The sequence below is a fragment of the Gambusia affinis genome, linkage group LG07 (genome assembly GCF_019740435.1).
Source record: "Gambusia affinis linkage group LG07, SWU_Gaff_1.0, whole genome shotgun sequence".
Lineage (NCBI taxonomy): Eukaryota > Metazoa > Chordata > Actinopteri > Cyprinodontiformes > Poeciliidae > Gambusia > Gambusia affinis.
In genome coordinates, this window is record NC_057874.1 from 18,247,076 (window position 1) to 18,266,526 (window position 19,451).

Below are 19,451 nucleotides of genomic sequence, written 5' to 3' on the forward strand. Positions count from 1 at the left end.
GTAATTATTTTATCCTTTGTTGTCCAGACTAGCAGACAAAATTAACCGGCCAATAGAGGCGACAGTCCCGTCTGAAGTGTTAATAAGACTCAGACATTCAGACACAACCACCGTCTGCGCAGCCCCCACAAGAGACGGAGGAAATCCGTACAAAGAAATCCCAGATCCATCTCTTTTGATTTGGTTCACACATTGCACCACCCCACATCCTGAAGCACACGCATTCATGTTTTATCAGTGGTTAGTGTAAGGGTTTTGCAAAAGCACGGAGCAGCGTACCACGAGGCTTGTACTAAGCTGCTTTTCACCCAACTGCTGTGTGCGCTTGTCGTTTGCTGATTCTTGTTGCTAACCGGCATATTTGAGCACAAAAGCAGATCTTTGTCTATGGCTGGCCCTTAATTCAAGAACAATTCAGGGCAGGACATCGCGAGGTCAAAGGCAATAAGTCCCGCTGCGTTCGCTGGGGGGGAGAGCACAACCAAGCAGGGAATGTTGTTGCTCACAGGCCAACATGTGGAACACACAGAAGCCCAGCCTTTGAAACGTCTGACTCGTGCATCTGTCGTTTGGCGACTTTCTGCCAAAATGGCTCATCCCGCTCAACGATTCTACAATTTCTTTTTGGGTTACTTTGTGCATCCTTTTTTTTTTTTCATCACCAGCTGTCACCACTGGAAAACATGATGGACAAAATCTGAACACATCTCTTCATTTCAGTGACGGGAGCTGCGAGTTGTTGGCTGAAGCCGGGGAGGTAGACAGCTGGTCAGCCAAGAAGAGTAGCGCTGTGCTCATCAGTAGCAGCAGCAGCAGCTCTTTGTCTTCACTACTAATATACAAGTATCTCAGAAAAATACCCTATCATCATAGACATTTTACATGTAAAGCCACTATTTTTCTCTATGTGGTCAAAGCATAATGTTTTTCATTTGTCAAGTTTGAATTGTGCTTAACCTCAGTAATTTCAGGAAAATGCTCTTGACATCCCAAAGGCACTGATTTTCCAGTCTGCATGCTTATACAATGTTTGGAAATAATTTTCGCTCTTCCATTGTGGTCTGATATGAAGTAGCCAGAGCAGCAAAATGGAAGCCAGCCAACAAAAAAAGTAGATTCAGCTTCTTACAATAGTTCATAAGGCTTTTTGTTTTCGGTGAAAAAAATAAAAATAAAAATCCCAATGTGTGTGTGGGGTGCTGCCACATGACTCAGTGGTAGAGCAGGAGCATCATATACAGAGGCTACAGTCCTCTATATATGCACGAACACAGCTTTTCGAGGTTCGACTCCCGGCTCCGGACCATTTGCTGCATCTCATTCTCTTCTTCCTGTTCGTCCGTTGGTTAAAGCCCACTTGTACCACAAAACCTTTAAAAACTCCCAATTTGAAAAGAATAAGTGGACGTAAAAATGATTTCGATGCATAATGGAGTTCATGGGGAAAATTTTTATATGCAGGGAAGACTGTGGCTCAGTGGGTAGAGAGGTTGTCTTGCAATCATAAGGTTGTAGGTTCGATTCCAGCTTCCTTATGTTAGTGTCTCCCTTAAGGAGTCACTTATCGATCTGCATATTGATGTAGAAATGTATGTGTGACTGGATGAATGTGGTTAAAGTGGTCAGGATGAGTATAAAAGCACTATATATCTGAATTGCCATGTTAACTGTGCCTTTGATCACTTTTATGGTCACTTTTTTCTTTCACAGTCCAAAGTTTTTGCCTAGTCCAAGAGACCTGTATATAGAGAAGACAGATTAGCTGAAAAATAAAAAGATATCCTATAAAATATGACAACAAAGACCCAGCAAATAGACTGTTTTTTATCCACAAATGGAAGCTATAAAGGGAAACAATCTGGGGAAATGAAACATTATGCAACTGGGTTTTTTTTATATTTCATAATTTGGCTTTTTAAAACCTAATCCTAATCTTGTTGATTTTGTTTTGCCCTTCCTCAGGGGGAGTGTGGGAACTTCATCCGTCTCATTGAGCCGTGGAACCGGACCCACCTGTATGTGTGTGGAACAGGAGCATATAATCCCATCTGCACATACGTGGATCGAGGACGTAGATCCCAGGTAACCAAAAGATGCATCCAACCGTAGAGACCTTTTGACCTTTACGCCCTCGTTTTTAAAAGAGCCCATATCAGTCGATCAGTCTGAGGTCAGAGTATCCCCGTTTAACCCCTCTGCCCACCAGTTTCTCGGGTTCTGCTTCTCTTCCATTATTTTCCTCCTCTTAGTTTTCATTGATTTTCACCCTTCCACAGGCTCCTGGCTGGCCCTGTCCACATTCCCATTATCATTCTAAAATTGTTCTCTGTACGATTTCCAACTCCTACCGTTTGAAGCCTCTTTCCCCTGGGAATGTTGTGGTGTCACTTTATCTAGAAAATCCCCCCCCTCCTCAATGGGGGTCCGATGTCCCCCCGGTCTCACCTGTTTACACACAGCACTGCCTGTGGCCTGTCTTTCTTTCTGTCTGGGTGAGAGCCTCTGAAAAGCCATCATTACTGATGGAGCTTCTCATCCATCATCAGGCTTGTAGACCCCCCTCCCAAGCCCTACCCCCACCACCACGGATTGCCATGCAGAGCTACAGCAGCTGCTGGCCGCGTTATAATCGGCACACTTACATTCATTCGCCGCTGTTTAGTCTCCCTGTTCATTTGGAGGCTTCAGGTTTCGACGGAAAGGTCAGTCTGCCTCTTGTCATTCTGCTTCCCCCCTGAGGTCCGAACATTGCTCTGCTTCATACTTTAAGGATTTTCCTCTGCAGGAGTAGATGTAAACATAAACACATTCTTCTTTGTGTCGTACAGTGGGCTTTAAATTATTTGTATTTTATTATTAGCATCTGTTTATGCTGCTCCGGAGTTGCCTGTGTGGATTTTTGTTTGCATTAGAAGTTTACTTTTAATGCTGGAATATTTAAATAGATAGATGTGTAAATGCTAAAGGGTTTTTCTTAGTAATAAATTGCTATACAATAGCTCTACACTGTAAAATAAATAGTTTATAATATGTATTTTTTTACATATATTTTGTAGCTAAAATATATATATTGCACTTTGTTCATTGTGAGTTGGTTTAGATTGCAACCATTCATGATTGTTTAATCAATTTGGATCTCATGATGACTTATTTAAACTTTTCATACGACAACTTTAAATCTAAAAACAAGAACTGGGGGTTTGAATATCTGTGGATTTTCTCTAATCATTGCAGGTCTAAAAACTGCACACGTAGGCTTTAATACAGCATGTTTTATGTTATTTTTACAAAAAAAAGAAAAAGGAAAACAGTGGTCGATGTCCTTTCATTACATTTTTGGTTCACTTTTTGACTGAAAATATTTACATTGGTCTGCTTTTCATTTCACTTTATACATTTATTTCCTGTTTTCTTCTTTTAGTTTCGCATGGTTTGTTTTCTCTGCACTCCTTCTTGCACGTATCTGAATCTAATTCAAACATCTCTCTTTTTAGCTCTTCATTCTGTCTACCTTTTCACTATTTATCTTTTCATTTTTCAGAGCTCTTCATGTTGTTGATTTCTCCAATCCTGTTTCACCTACATTCTTCTTCAGCCTCCATCATGGTAGTCATCAGCTGAATCTGGACTTGGTCTGGGCTGTGACAGGTTGCTAACAAGATGGCTAATTGTTTCTGCTTTTTAGGGTTTCAGCAACCTACAGGCACTTCAGTCAGCAGGGAGAACGAGTCGAGCAGCAGACTACAGCTCTACATCTGAGCCTTTGAGCAATAAGGTGGGCTGGCGGGGTTTATTCCAGTAATGGTGTCCACCTAGCGAAGAACTGGGGTTAAAATTGTTTCAGGTTTTTTACTGGTAAAGGCAGATTTGTTGAAAAATTACAACGCAGAGATTTTTGTGTGCAAAAGAAACATCAGTCAAACTAAAAAATTTAGAAAATCTAAGGTTCTTTTTAATTTTTTTTAATGGTGATCTCATACAAAAACAAAGAAAATGGGGAAAAACTCAAACTTTTCACCACATTGATCATAGATAATTTTAATTAAAATTATTTTTGATCAGACTTTTGTCTGCAGCAAGTCCCATGTATATGAGAAGTTTTGGTTTAAATGATGTCCACAAAGCCGTACACTTGACATTTTTATCGGTTTATGGAAATGTTTATGTTTTTCCCAGCATTTTTGCACAGATTTATTTTGAGTTACTATTTCAAAAGATAATATCCAACTGCAGGTTACAAATACAACTTTTCCTCTGTCTGTGCTCTGCTGAACATTTGTTGTACCTGTTAGACAACATGAAAGCATGAGTGTTGACACAGATGTGTAAAAACTCCTCTTGCACACAGGAACAATTGAAATTTGTTAGGGTAAGCAAACACTGGGTCTTGGATTGTTCCCAGCATTTTCCTGCATCACTTCATATCCTTGATGTGTGTGCCTGTTTCTCCCTTAGCAGAGTGATTTGTTTTTCTTTTTAAGAGTTGCACAGTGCCTTAATGATCACACTTTGCTTCCTTTACTAATTCTTACTTTATTTTTTTGAAAGAATATTGAGAAAATATTCCTCCTTGCCTCTCCGTTTCAGGAATACATTTTCCGTCTGGAACCTGGCAAAGTGGACTCTGGAAAAGGGAAATGCCCCTACGATCCTAAACTTAACAGCGTTTCCGCTCTGATCCGTGAGTTAATTATTTTTCTGCTTCTTTTCTTTATACATATGGTCATTCAAAATGCTTTAAAGGTTAAAGTATCAAAAATAACAGAATAAAAACAACAAACTCATAGGAATTTTAGAAGATAATTAAGGCATCTCATAAAAAAAACAAAACATTATCATGTAATGTAATTGTGACACAAAGATATATAATTGTGTGTTATCAGTGAACCACTGGTAGGAGATACAGTGCTTCATAATTTGATGTATGGGAAGCATCTTGAATCTAGACATGTGGAATAAAAGTGGCCGTGTAATATTTGTTTGCTGATATAATTACAAAAAGTTGTCCTTGACTACCAACCCAGATCCTAACCAATGTAAACCAAATACAAGACAATTTTATCCACTTTTTCCACTTCATTCTATTTTGATATTATTATTATTTCATTTCTTTGTTTGCAACATTTGCAATACGTTTATTTTACAAGATGATTAAATAATAACTTCATTAAGAACTGTAAAAAATCTACCTGTGTTCTCGAAATAAGAGCTGAAAGTTAAAAATAATTTAATGATAATTTAATGAATCGAGTAACAATAATTGGTTAGTTGTCAGTAGTCTGTAGATTATAAGTAATGACTTATCTTTTCACACAGATGTGTGTGCTGTTATTTCAGTGGGTGGTCATCAGTTGTCATCATTTTACAGGTGGCCAGACATGGCTGCTGATAATCGACGCCTCTGTGTGTGTCCATGTGTGTGTGTCAAAGAAAAAAAGAAAGAGCTTATGTTTGGCTGTGACCTTAGAAAACCCGACTGATACAACAAATATATCTCACTCTAAAATAACATTATTATAAGGTTTCTTCCCATTATGTCTGTGGTATCCCAGTGCACACAAAACTAATTAGACATAGTTTTAATTTCATTGAAAATGAACACTGCTGTGCAAAATATCACACGTCTTTGGATGAAAACGGTTTTCAGTGATATGAATTTGGCTGTGGGAGAGGTGTAGCATGAGTGTAGTTACAAAAGAATTCAACATGTTCAATACTGACATGTCACATACATTAGAATACAGTTTTATCATGCATACTGCTGCCTTCCTTTAATGCTAGCAACTCCCTTAAAAATATATGGCTGCTTCAAGTGATATCAACGGGAATTTAGTAAAAATTAGCAAAACAAGTTTCTATTACTAATGTTGAACAACATGTTGTGTGTCTTTTGACCTGTGAGTATTTCCTGGTATCCTAACTCTTTCTTCTTCTCTTTTCCCTTTGCTGTGACTGGCAGATGGAGAGCTCTATGCTGGAGTCTACGTGGATTTCATGGGAACAGACTCCGCCATCTTCCGTACTCTGGGGAAGCAGACAGCCATGAGGACCGATCAGTACAACTCCAGATGGTTAAACGGTAATGTCTCAGCTCACCGCTTGATCTGCATCTGCCTTTATTTCTCTTCCTTGTCTCTCGACAATCCATTTTTAATTTATTCACCAGGAAATTAGGAACACAATTTGAGCGTTTTACAAACCTCCATAATGCTGACATACACGTGTCATCTGAGCTTCCTGATCATTTCCTCCGGCTCCACCTGACACAATGATTGTTTGAGTCATTAATAAAATCCTCTCAGATCCTGTGGATGCCTGTAGACTCAGCTGTAGTTGTTGGGGAAATCCTCAATTGTCAATAATGACTGAGTTTTCTCTCTAATGAAGTACAACTGTGTTGCAGTGATATTATTGCTGGTCTGCTGCTTTTTGGTTGATTTTTGCCAAATCAATAGCAGACTCCCCGTCTGTGTTGTTGGCTCCTAGTTTTTCCACTGACCCTGTTGCCCTGACAACAGTCCCCTGCTGGCAATCCGGCGAATCAGGACACCTGAGTCCTGCTAATCAGCCGTTTTGAAATATCTCGGGTAACACCCTCCCCCACATTATGGGGTACTGGTTGCTCCCCTCCTTTCTCTGGCTTTTTGGTTTGTCCCTGTTTGGGATGCTGGTCTTTCACAGCGGGGAGGGGCTGTGTGTGTTGTGAGTCCTGTGGTGACCCAGAGAATCATTGCAACTGGGTGTGCACCATAATCCTACACATAGTGCAAAGACATTAATACCGAACAGAAACATAAATTATTTCTGTTCCCTAAAATTAGGTTTTTGACTGTTTGGCCTTAAGGGGCAAAGGTCTGCCACTTCTTTTTTTTTTTTCTTCTTTTTTTTTTGAGAGAGAGAATTAGCATATAGGTGCATCTGCTTGAATTAAAATGTCTTAATTTAAAAGTTAATTTACTCTAGTGATTGAATTCATTGGATCTTATGGAATCATTAAAAACAGAGTGATCATTTTCTCTTAATTTTGATCATTTTAGCTTGCAATTTTTTTCTTCCACCCAACTTTCCATCAGTATGTCTTGCAGATCTGATCCAATTTATTGAGATGAATTTGTACTTTTCTCAGAAAAAATGATATATTAGCTTGACTCTTTTTACAAATATTGTAGTGTTCATAAGCCCAATCCTTATGGCATAAAATCAGTATAATTTGGTTGTAGATTTGAAAGTCATCAAATATTCCAAAACTTGCAAGACATAAGAGCAACCTCTATATTAAATTTAGTTGAAAAACATATAAAATAACCCCCTATAGGGAGGTCTGGACAAGCAAATGGGCCAATTATTCTTTTTCCTTTTTTCCCCTTCAGATCCGACTTTTGTCCATGCTCATCTGATCCCAGACAGCGCTGAAAAGAATGACGATAAGCTCTACTTCTTCTTCCGCGAGAAAGCCTCTGAGGTGGGCCAGAGTCCCATGACGCAGTCCAGGATAGGCCGGATCTGCTTGGTGAGTTATCACACAGGTCCGAAACTACAGCTTGATAATCACCAGTGAGCTTTAAATAAATGGAAGGGCTTGGTGAGTGATTGCCTTGGGCCTGTTTTCATTTGTTTTGTCCTCCTTTGAGGGTGGCCATCCAGTATGTTCTGCAATAAGTTTTAATACATGCTCTTCATAGAAAAAAACAAATAAATTACATAAATACAGCAGCCTCCACAGTTATTGACAGCTCTGGTAAAATTTGTAAAATCCCCTTAAAAAATTTAATAATTTATTGCACTGACATAAACCTAAACTGAATCCAAAACTTTAAATATATATTTTTCAAATAAATATACTTAGTGGCTCCGCTAACAATTCTTATATCACATGTGTAGTTAAAGGATATTTTATTTTTGCATTTTCTTTGAGAAGAATCTGATTGTCTCCAAATTTTGAATTAGTTTCTGTGAGCTACAAATGAGATTGATAAGGTTGGTGTGTTTTGATCTTAATAAATCAGGAAAAAGCTCCAAGAAAATAGCTAATGACTCTAATGTGGCAACAACTAAAGCTTAAAACAAATGAAACTGTGATTAACAAGGATGAATAAAGACTCATTCTGATCTAGCCACAACAGTGAGGTGGATGATAAAAAAAAAAAAGATGGAGAGGAAAAACCTGCACTGTGAGAGTTTATGGAACTTTAATAAAACATACAATTATTTTGGTCTTTTTTTATAATTCTTCCCCAGGGGTACCAATTTTTGACAGAGGTGCCATCTGTTTACATTTCTTAGGTAATTGTATATTATGAGATTTTAAAATATTGCTCTTGTTATTTATCTTGCCTGCAGGGAAGTGACGTTATTGAATGTTTTGGATTATTCGCACAAATAAGATGACATGAGTAATTTGCTCAGTGATTTTTAAATCATTAGAAAGAAGGGATTTTTATTTGTCTTCATAACTCAAGCTAAAAGTTGAAACAATGTATCTTTTCAATCCTCACAAATCATCCAAACTGAGCTGAGGTTCAGTTTGGATGAGCTCATCCAAACTGAGCTGAGGTTTATTCCCCGACTCCTTTTTCTCAGGACTTTATGCTTCACCTCAGTAGCACAAGCAGCAGCTGGCTGACCCCTTGTTCAGACAGATGATGGTGACCATTATTCATGCTAACTTTGGTTAACAGCTGTTTCAGACACCTGTTAGACTGATACAATTAGAGTCGACCTAATGAGTGACTTTGGATGTTTGTTTGGATATGATTCCTGCAGAACGATGACGGTGGACATTGCTGTCTGGTCAACAAATGGAGCACCTTTCTGAAGGCTCGTCTCATCTGCTCTGTTCCTGGAGCTGATGGCATTGAGACGCACTTTGATGAACTCAGTGAGTCATATTCATTTTCACTTTTAAAGCTTTCTGTCATCTCTGATTCTCGTAAGTTGTGTAATGCACCTGTTGGCCATTGCGTCCAACTTTGCACTTTTTAAACCTATGAGCAAAGTGCCGCTTCATCTTCCTTACAAAGGACGAGTTGCAGCTCTGGCCACTTACAGATTGATTTCTGCAGCTCAGGGGACCTATAATGACTCTGCAGGGAGCCGGAGTGAACCGCATATTGAATGTCTCTGACCTCAGAGGAGAACTAGCAGATGGAAAGGGACCATTTATAACCACAACTTTCAAAATAAAGCTCTGCAGATGGACAGATTCAGAATCAACAACTTTCTAATTTCTACAGTTTGCTTCACATTTGCTCTGCATAGTTCCAGAATGATGCTAATTCCCAGTTCCTCAGCCTGTTTCACAATGTTTTCATTTGGGGCTGATGATGACCTCATATTGTTCAGAAGCAAAAAGTACTCTGCTAACCTCTTAAGTACAGCTAGGTGATGTAGGTTTAACTGAAGCTCAAACTTTAGGTTGACACATAGGTGGAGCCGTTAAGGTTCAACTGTCCCATTTGCAGAATCAATCAATCAATCAAATTTTATTTGTATAGCATTTTTCAGCAGCAAGGCATTTCAAAGTGCTTTACATCAAATCAAACACAAAAACACAATGCAACATAGAATCAACAATCAAAACACAACATTAAGTCAGATTCCGTCAATAAATTTGTAACTGATTACGTTTCAAATACAACTCTAAACAAGTGGGGTTTTAGTTGAGATTTAAAGGAAGTCAGCGTTTCGGCTGTTTTATAGTTTTCTGGAAGTTTGTTCCAGATTTGTGGTGCATAGATGGATGCACCACAAATCAGAATGGATCAGAACTCACTGATCCATTTATTTTAGTCAAGTGGTTGGAGAAACTACATTTGGTGGAATTTGATCCCGGTTTTCATGCTGCAATAGTACAACTCCAGGATTTTGCAGGAACTCCACTCCTTACAACTGATTCAAGCTGGACCAGTCAAATAAAAAAAGAACATTCAGTAAAATAAAATCAGCAGTCAGGAAGGTACACTTACAGTCTCTGCTATAGCTTTGCTTTGTCTCCAAGGCAATGGGCACCAGAAAGTCTCTGAGTGCTTGTAGTCAGAAATAGAAATATGATCTTTTTCATTTTTATTGTCCCCCCATGGGGAAATTCAGATGTTCCATCAACAAATTAAGGATAATTAGGAAAAAAAATTACCTAATTATTAAATTGGACAGTAAAAGCAAATATGCAACATAAGATAAATAGTAATTAGGATTTAATTATCTTAGATTATTCTAAAATAACATATCATTTTAAAGTGGAAGGAAAACTTGAGACTAATTCACTCCAATAACCTTCAATAAATTGCTGTGCAGCCAGAAGTCACCAAATTAGTAAAACTAGTCCACCTTAAACTCAGTATGAATACAGTCATTCTACAAGATATTTAAACAAACAGCACAATAAAGACCCAGGAGGCCCGTGGTGACTGTGGAGGAGCTGCAGAAATCCTCAATTCAGGTGGTACAATCTGTCATTTAGACAGCTGCAGGGTTAGTTGTGTTTCCACAAATCTACCCTTTCTGGAAGAAAGTAATTCTTGAAGGAAGTAAAAAATATATTAATAAAAAAATACATATATATTTTCATAGTTCTACAGGCTACACACATGTTCTGATCAGATGAAACCAAACTTAAAGTTTCTGCTCTATGTGGAAAATTGCGGTCTAAAATTGTCATGTACATCACTATAAACAGCAACAAACAGGAAGAACTTTAACTGTGATGAAAGGTGTATCTGCAAGGTATCGACTCAGTGAGTGTGAAAATGTAAACCACAACTTTACAGATTTGTATTTAGCAAATATTTTAAAAACCTTTTCACTCATATAATCTTCCTTTCATTTCAATTTCATGCCCTGCTCATGTCGGTCTAGCACACAATTCCCACTAGCAAACATTGAAACTTATGGTTGTAATGTGAAGAAGTTTAAATAGTTTTACAACTTTTGTATTTAAACTGACAAGTCACCATCAGACAGATGTAATAAAGCAGAATCAGAAACGGTTTCCAACTAGCTGAGAATTGAATATTTAGTAGCATCTTGTACTCGTGCTGTAATGGTGTTCTGCAGATGTTCTTTATGCAGTAAGAGCACTCTGTGTGACAGAAAGCACTCTGGTGTCAGTGTTGCTGTAGTTTTAGTGGTGCAGCTTGGCGGTTGCAGCCTACAAGCAGATCAGCACTCGCGGTGAGGTTAATGTGCGTCCTGAGGTGCAGCGTAACAGCCCAGAGCACCACGGCCATTTTTACCACAAACCACAGTCGGTCTGGGAGAAATGTACTGCTGGTCCCGATTGGAGCCCAGCAGAGGCATCGGAGTGCTTAGATGAGGACTCAGGGAGGACAGAGTGGGGCGAGGTTTACCATATGAGAAAGGATTCAATGTTTTGCCAAAAGAAAGGACGACTGTTAAGGGATAGAAAATCAAGCAGATGCAAAAGAGATGAAAATGTTTGCTGGAGAAAAACAAAGATGAATTTATGGGACATTAAGTTTTACACTCTTTTTTTGTAATGTAATAATTACAGAAGCCTTATTTCCACATGTTTTGGATGTCAGAGCTGTGTGCAGAGCCCAACATTTCTTAATACTCATGTTGCTTTATAAATTAATTTCAGCAGGAAATTTTAACACATTCAGCTACGTTTTCAAAAGGATGACATATGATATTTTCCTGAATTGATAGTTACTCTCTTTTGTCCTCATGTAACACCTCTTTCAGTTCATCTCTTTGTATTAGTATATTTCCAGTAATAAGTGATGTCTCCCAGCATGCATGTTGCTCAGAGGGCCTCAAAGTCTCTGTCTCCTCTGACACATCAGAAACAAAAGTCAGAATGATGCAACTTGTTCCCAGTTGTCTGTTGATTTATTTCTTTTCTCGCTTTCCATAGCCAAGGGCTCTGTCAGACTGGCGTCAGATGGGCTATGACTCTTTGCTTCGCTTGCCAAAAGTTAATTTTTGCTTTAGTGAGCAGACATTACCTGTCATTCCGTACCCTGGGATGTTGGCATAGTTTTTTGTTTCAGAAACGATTTCAAGCATTTGATCAAAGGAGGGCTTGTTTATCTTTAAAACTGTGCACTACATATTTTCTCATGTAAGCAATTTAATTCATGCTCCTTGTTTATTGAATCTTTGCTGATTAAAGCCAAAAGCATATGGATTAAGTTTCAGTCAGTTATAAAATACATTCAGGTTATTTGAGATATGTTTTGTTTTTGTGCTTGGGTAAATATGTCTCATTTTTAGTCCTTCCAATGCCCTGAAAAAAAAAAGGAAAAAAAAACATTTGTAAACGGGAAACTCGTGTTTCCCTTGTTTTCAATGTAATGGTGCTTTTTATTGACTGAAAACTACCAGGTAATATTGTTGTGGTTTTTTTTTAAGCTGAACTCTTCCCAGTAAAGCAAAACAATAAATGAACTGGTGCCTGTCTACTTTAAATGTCACGTTTCCTCTGCTTTGTTATTTCTTGCTCTTTTCTCTCATGAAAACATTCGAGGATACACACTGCACACCGTTGCCATGGACCCACAGTCCCTGTATTGCATATGGCTCCTATTAAAGTCATGTTTCAGCAGACATCTCTGTTTCACTCCTATTCCCCACTGAGACCAGAGCAGTGTAGCTCCAGGTTTGGAAGAGTTTAGATTCAGGATCTCGCCGAGACTCTGGAAACCACAATTCATGGGGAGCTCATTCTTAACAAACCCCCCTCAAAGGAAGCAAAATGTCTCCATATGTCACAATTAGGATTTCTTGGGTTGGAAGTGATCTTAAAGTCTCAAGATCATTTAATATGAGACACTAATATTTTTCTTTCAAATGTTTTCTGCGAAGGAAACGTCTGACCTTGTTTAATTTGAATTTGAAAGCGGTTAAATTCAGTGCTGCACAAATCCCAGGAAGTGACCTACATTTGTGCTTACAGATCGAAATCATGTTTGGAACTATGAATACTTATTGTGAATTAATAACTTTTCATAATTTATGGATGTGACTAATTAATGTATAATTCATGTGACCGTCTACAGGGGATGTTTATATCCAACCAACACAAGACACCAGGAACCCAGTCATCTATGGAGTCTTCTCAGTTTCAGGGTGAGTAATGGCTTTTTTTAACTCTAATTTCAGTGTGAATGTTAGGTGTGTTATAATGTCTGTCAGGAGTACGTGCTCATTTTTGCTCTTTGTAATGTTATGAATCTGTATTGGTTTGTAAGAATCCGCCTACAAGTGGGAGACAGAAAAGTGAGTGTTCAGCCCAGAGGGAGACGCCGTCCTCTGAGAGTCTTTCATAGAGACAGTCAGGTTTGATAGCAGGTCGTCAGTCGCTGAAGGTGGACAATGTTGTTGGGTTTTATAGGTTATAGACCCATACATTAACTGTAAAATTTCATCCAGGATGTTAGATAACAACGGTTGAAAGCTCAAAAGGTCAAAATTAAGCACCATTGCTTCTTGTTGTCTTTTTAAAGTCTTATTCTCAGTAACTCTCTTGCTGTCTCAAGAATTCAAACATTTTGTCATTTTTAAAAATTACAATTTCCTTCTAATTCTCTTTGAACATCTCTTTGCTTCCTCTGATTTAATTTTACTGACAACAAAAATTACCAATTTGGAGTCTTCTGTATTCAGTGTCAGCATCCACACTAACTGTTTAAAGATCTGATAGTGCTTACTATGATCCATTCACTGACAGTTTTCCAGGTTTTTCAGTTTTTGACTGATAAAACAGACTCATCTAATTTCAGTCAGTTGCCGGCTTCCCAGTGCATCTCTAGCTTTCTGCTGACTTGACATATTGAATGTATAATTTATGTCAGTATTGTTTATGTGACATTTAACAGTGAACACTTAATGCATGGCCATGAAAAAAAGCTTTGGCTACCTCTATCCACTTATTGGTTATCTATATAGGCAAAATGATACAATGTGTAATCCTATATAGTGGTATAATGTGTGTGTAAACCTTTCAGGGATTAGTCATTAGTTAGTTATAGTTGGATCAAAACTAAGTTTCTTAATTGTTCCAGCAGTTTTTCTAATCTAGGTAAGATACTGACTACTCTTTCGTTACCTCACTTCCAAAAATACACACTAACTCTTCAAGATCTATAAACTGAGATTCTGTCAGCACACAGGGCAAGAAAGGTGTTCACAAAGTCATAATAAATGCATTTTGATTAATGTGTTGGAGAAAGAAATACTGTTATTGTTGCAATCGCCATTATAGCCACTGAGAGCGTTTAAGCCCAGCTGATAGAAGCACATGTGGTGCTAATGATAGGGGCTCCTGACACAAGCTACAAACATACCACACTGCTCTGCAGCAGTGAGAACCTGTATTCTGGCGATTCTTTGGGATATGTGGGTGTTTGTATGTCAGTATGTCAGACAACTTGTCTCTGCTTGAGTCAGTCTGAGTGTTTGTGCATCATGATGTTTCAGCAAGTTCCTGGAAACAAAGGCAGACAGAATATGTGGAAGAAAGTCAGACTGAGAAGCCACAGAGATACCTTGCAGTAATTACCTCGGGGTGTGAGTTAATGTGGATGCTGTCTTGATAATATCTTTGCAATGACTTGTGCTAATCTGTTCTGCAGATCTGTGTTCAAAGGCTCAGCGGTGTGCGTCTACTCCATGGCCGACATCCGTATGGTCTTCAATGGGCCGTTTGCCCACAAAGAAGGGCCCAACTACCAGTGGGTGGCGTACACTGGGAAAATTCCCTACCCTCGACCTGGCACTGTGAGTTCAAAAATAAAGAAAATCAATGTTCATGACATAAACCGCACTCATGGGGAAATAAAGCAAATGTCAGAGGAGCAGATTTGACATTAAAATGTTCCATCTGTCAATAGTGTCCTGGAGGTACTTTCACTCCCAACATGAAATCCACAAAGGATTACCCAGATGAGGTTATCAACTTCATGAGAAACCACCCCACCATGTACAACGCCGTTTACCCGGTGCACAAGCGCCCCCTGGTGGTCAGAACCAACGTGGACTACGAGTTCACCACAATTGCTGTCGACCAAGTGAGAGCGGCTGATGGGAGCTATGAGGTGCTCTTCCTGGGAACAGGTCAGTGCTGTGAGACCAGAACATTTAAAAATTCCTGTAAAGATACATTGTCGAATGGAATTTTGTGTTTATCATAAATATTTTCAATAAAGCCATTTCAGTGGAAGGTTTTATAATATGAATTAATATTTTTGGTTCTTCAGATCGTGGGACGGTGCAGAAAGTCATCGTCTTGCCAAGAGACGACTTACAAACAGAGGAGCTGGTTCTGGAGGAGGTGGAGGTGTTCAAGGTCAGTTTAAAAGACCGTTCCAAAAACTCCTTTTTTTATTTGTCTTATTTTATACAAAGGCATTGGTCAGGCTTTTCCTGACCAATTTTGATTTCTAGTTTTCTTTGACATCTGACTGACGAATTGAGACTGTGACCACTCGTCTTTTTCAAAGGACTAATAAATATAGAATAATGTTCTGCAGATTATTTAAAGAGGGTATACAGTTGCTCATTTCTCTTAAACAGTGTGCTCTTTTTAAAAAATGCACAAGATTATTATTTAGCAAATTTGTCCTTAATTGTATAATTTGTTATTCTTTTCTTACTTTCCCATTTATAATTTACCTATGTTTGGAAAAATTGAGCTAGAGATTTTCTACTATTTTAGAAAATTACTTCTAATATATGTTTTGACATGTTTGGCCACTTTTTTTCAGTTTTTTCTTACTTTGTGTTTGTGTAAAAATTTCATCTGCCACTTCAGGTTCCCACCCCAATCACCACTATGAAGATTTCATCTAAACGGGTAAGTTACCACTAGTTTCATTGATTTTGATTTTGCTGGGACAGCTTAATCTGAGCCAAAGTATTTTATTCATCCAATTAACTTAGTGGGAGCAATCTATCAGATTTATTTAATTTCCAAAATGATTCTGTTCTAAACCATCAGAAACGTGACTTATGAAATAAATTTTAAATGTCAGAAAAAGACATTCGCTGGGATATTTGCAACCATTTTACTATAAAATGTGTTTCTAAAATGTTTTAATAACTCCAATAAATAAATTGCAGAATTTATTTTTCATAGTAATTTAACGTTTACATTTATTGGTTAAATAAATTAGGGACCCACACATATATATTGTTTTAAGCATTCAAACAATCTATATTGTTGCCTTTACTTTTGTGTTTTGTTGTTTTTTTTAAACAGCTGTCCTACTTAGGTTTCAATAATATTGCCTGATAATGTTTGTGTCGTCATTGTACCCTTTGGTATATTATTATTATGGGTTAAGCTGATACACTCAACTTTTTTAATGTTTTGTGGATCGGATGCTGAAAAGTTTTGGAACCACTGATTAATTCAATTCTCACTAGTTCTCTTTTTGTGTTTGTTTTAACAGCAACAACTCTATGTGGGATCTGTCCTGGGTGTGACCCACCTGGCTCTGCACCGCTGTGATGTGTACGGCGAGGCCTGCGCTGACTGCTGCCTGGCCCGGGACCCATACTGCGCCTGGGACGGCAAGTCCTGCTCCAGATACTCTGCCTCACAGAAAAGGTGAGACCGAGGCAGCCTGGACGTTTACATCCACAGGTTCACATTATTTCTGTGGATTATTGTAGCACAAGACCTTTAAAACCTTGCTGATGCTAAGCTTTATTTGAATCGATTTCCCAGACGGAGTCGTCGACAGGATGTAAAGTATGGAAACCCAATCCGCCAGTGTAGAGGTTACAACTCGAATGGTAAATTTCTCTGTGGTGCAAGATGGATTTGTGATGCAGTTTTCAGTACAAAAGCATTAAGCAACATCTTACATGTTTCACAGCAAATAAGAATACGCTGGAGACAGTTCAGTATGGAGTGGAGGGAAGCACAACCTTCTTGGAGTGCCAGGCTCGTTCTCCTCATGTCTCTCTGAAGTGGCACCTGCAGAAGGAAAACAGCGACAGGAGAAAAGAGGTGATTATATAAGAAAGGAATTTAGCTTATTTACCCACCTACATTTGTTCAGGTAGAATTTTTAGCTTTTAAATTTTTTTTTCTTCTTCCAGTACTATTACCAGACAAATTTGATTTCTTTACAAATAATGTAAACAAAAGGAAAATATCACATTTTATTTTATTTCTTGTACAACAGATGCTGACTCATATCATATAAAAATAGCATCTGGATATTTTACAATTTAGGTGTTAGTAGTCTTATTTCAGCAATAGTTCAAATTATTTTCTAACAACAAAAATCTGTGGTTGTGATAGGATGATAAGGTATGAAAACTGGCAACAGATTTGTGATTCAGAATTTTTTTTCTAGGTTTATTTACTTTTTAGCCTATATGTAAATGGCAATGTGCGATGGAAAACAAGCACTTTGTATGAAAAACTACCCCCAGTGTAAAACATGGTGGTGACAGCATCAGGCTGTGGGGATTCTTTTCCTTAGCAGGAACAGACAAGCTGATCAGGAGCTAAAAACAATCCCAGAAGAAAACCTGTTAAATGCCGCAAAAAGCTGGGGACTGAGACAACAGATCACTAAAACCAAAACATACAGTCAGGGTTGCAATAAAACACTTAAGATCAAAGCATATTCCTTTTAAAAATTGGGTGTAAATTGATGTTCACATGTGTTCTTTTTCCAGTTTGACTGAGCTAGAGCTATTTTCCAAAGGTGGACAAAAATGTTAAAAACCTTGTAGATGTGTAAAATCCCCAAAAAAATACATCTATATTCTAGTTATCAAGAATGCATTTGGAAAGCATTGTATTCATTTACCTTTTCAACTGATCATTAAATATTTCATCCTACTTTGTCCGTGTCTTTCCTTAAGTTGTAAAGCTTCCCTCCTTGTGCACTCCAGATTCGCTCAGAGGGTCGCATCCTGAAAACCGATCAGGGCCTCCTAATTCGCTCGCTGCAGTCCTCCGACAGCGGCATCTACCACTGCACGTCCACTGAGAAGAACTTCAAGCACACCCTGGTGAAGCTGCAGCTAGTGGTCCTCTCCAGCCGCACGGTCAACAACGTCCTGGTGGATACGGGCAACCCAACCCTCCCCCAAATTCAGACCAGCCCCTGGACCCCGAGCGTTGGGCAATACAAGGACCTGCTGACCATCCTCAGCCAGCCCGAGATGGGGCTGATCAACCAGTACTGCAAGGACTACTGGCAGCACGGGGACGACGGCCTTGGGGACGGCAAAGCTAAAAGCCTGAAGGAGCTGAAGGAGCAGAAGAAGCCTCGCAACCGCCGGCATCACAACGACCAGACGAATCCAGCTGAGACATGAAGAGTTGGGTTTTTCAGCCTGTCCCGTTCAAACAGCACCATTTGTCTACCTTCTAGTTTCTCCTCACAACCCTCCATTTAAGGGAAATGACTCCATTTAACAGACCCTGCAACAGAAAGCATCATTTGTATGTAACTGTTGGAAGAACAAACACAATATTTATTGTAGGTTGTACAAAGTAATTCTTTATACCTATCTAGAAAACATGTTTTTGTGAATAGATCTGTGCAAATATTGTTATATTATTATTATTGTTATTATAATTATTAGTGTTATTGTTTATGACATTGTGTTATTATGTTGGGAATATCCTTGTTTGGTGTTTGTTTGTTTTTTTTAAATAGCAACTATTACTTTGGACTTTAGCGGTGTCCATACAAGGACCGGAGGGATAAGCTTCCCATTTCTCTGCAGTTATGTCGGATCTATTGACTGCTGGCAGTATCTAAATCCAGAATTACACCAGAAAAGTCTGGCATTTTTTAGGCAATATCACCTGGACAGTCATTGCAAAGGTGGACACTATTGTACTGTAAATAAAGCAAGGAAAACGCCATTGACAGTGGTAGGAATGCCGACAAACTGCAGCTGCAACAGCACATCACAAACTCCCAGGAACGTGAATTAAGCTCTTTCACAGAAGGTCAGTGGACCTAAAGTGACAATTGCAAACTGGACCGTTCATATTCTTCCATGATTAGTTGCTGCCAAGTGTTTTTGTTTGTATGTAAGCATCACATCTCAATGTTGTGTCGGCATCTTGTTATAAGCTGTTTATCTTTGGAGGAAGGGTTCTTTTAATGAAACAAAAGTGGAAAACAGAACATTGCCTCCTCTTCTCTCTCTGTGGAGATGAGTTATACCAGCAGGCAGCTAAATGTGTCTGTGATTAAATATATAAATATATATATATATATATATATATATTGGAGAAAGCACCTTTTGTTGCCAGATTGGTGATTTTTTTTATATATATAAAAAAATTAGAAAAAATTTGTTTCTAAACATATTAAATGTCCTATAAACTACAATGCTGTGGAAAAAGTATTTGCTCACTTTGTGATATTTTGTCACTTAAAGATTTCCAATCATCGACCCATTTTTAATATCAGTTACAAATCTACTGAGTAACTACAACATGCACTTTT

At 38.4% G+C, this 19,451-nt stretch overlaps 1 protein-coding gene across 1 annotated transcript in view; it reads left to right on the plus strand.

Moving 5' to 3' along the window:
- The window catches only part of sema3fa (sema domain, immunoglobulin domain (Ig), short basic domain, secreted, (semaphorin) 3Fa), a 53,700-nt gene extending 34,515 nt beyond the window's left edge, over positions 1-19,185 (plus strand). The window contains exons 5-19 of the mRNA XM_044121295.1: positions 1,963-2,082; positions 3,686-3,775; positions 4,588-4,681; positions 5,960-6,079; positions 7,371-7,510; positions 8,764-8,878; positions 13,020-13,089; positions 14,595-14,739; positions 14,853-15,075; positions 15,219-15,307; positions 15,773-15,814; positions 16,413-16,570; positions 16,691-16,758; positions 16,842-16,975; positions 17,875-19,185. Coding sequence (XP_043977230.1) covers positions 1,963-2,082; positions 3,686-3,775; positions 4,588-4,681; positions 5,960-6,079; positions 7,371-7,510; positions 8,764-8,878; positions 13,020-13,089; positions 14,595-14,739; positions 14,853-15,075; positions 15,219-15,307; positions 15,773-15,814; positions 16,413-16,570; positions 16,691-16,758; positions 16,842-16,975; positions 17,875-18,303 — 2,037 coding nt within the window. The 3' untranslated portion in view covers positions 18,304-19,185. The remainder of the gene's footprint in view (positions 1-1,962; positions 2,083-3,685; positions 3,776-4,587; positions 4,682-5,959; positions 6,080-7,370; positions 7,511-8,763; positions 8,879-13,019; positions 13,090-14,594; positions 14,740-14,852; positions 15,076-15,218; positions 15,308-15,772; positions 15,815-16,412; positions 16,571-16,690; positions 16,759-16,841; positions 16,976-17,874) is intronic.
- The last annotated feature ends 266 nt before the right edge of the window (positions 19,186-19,451 follow it).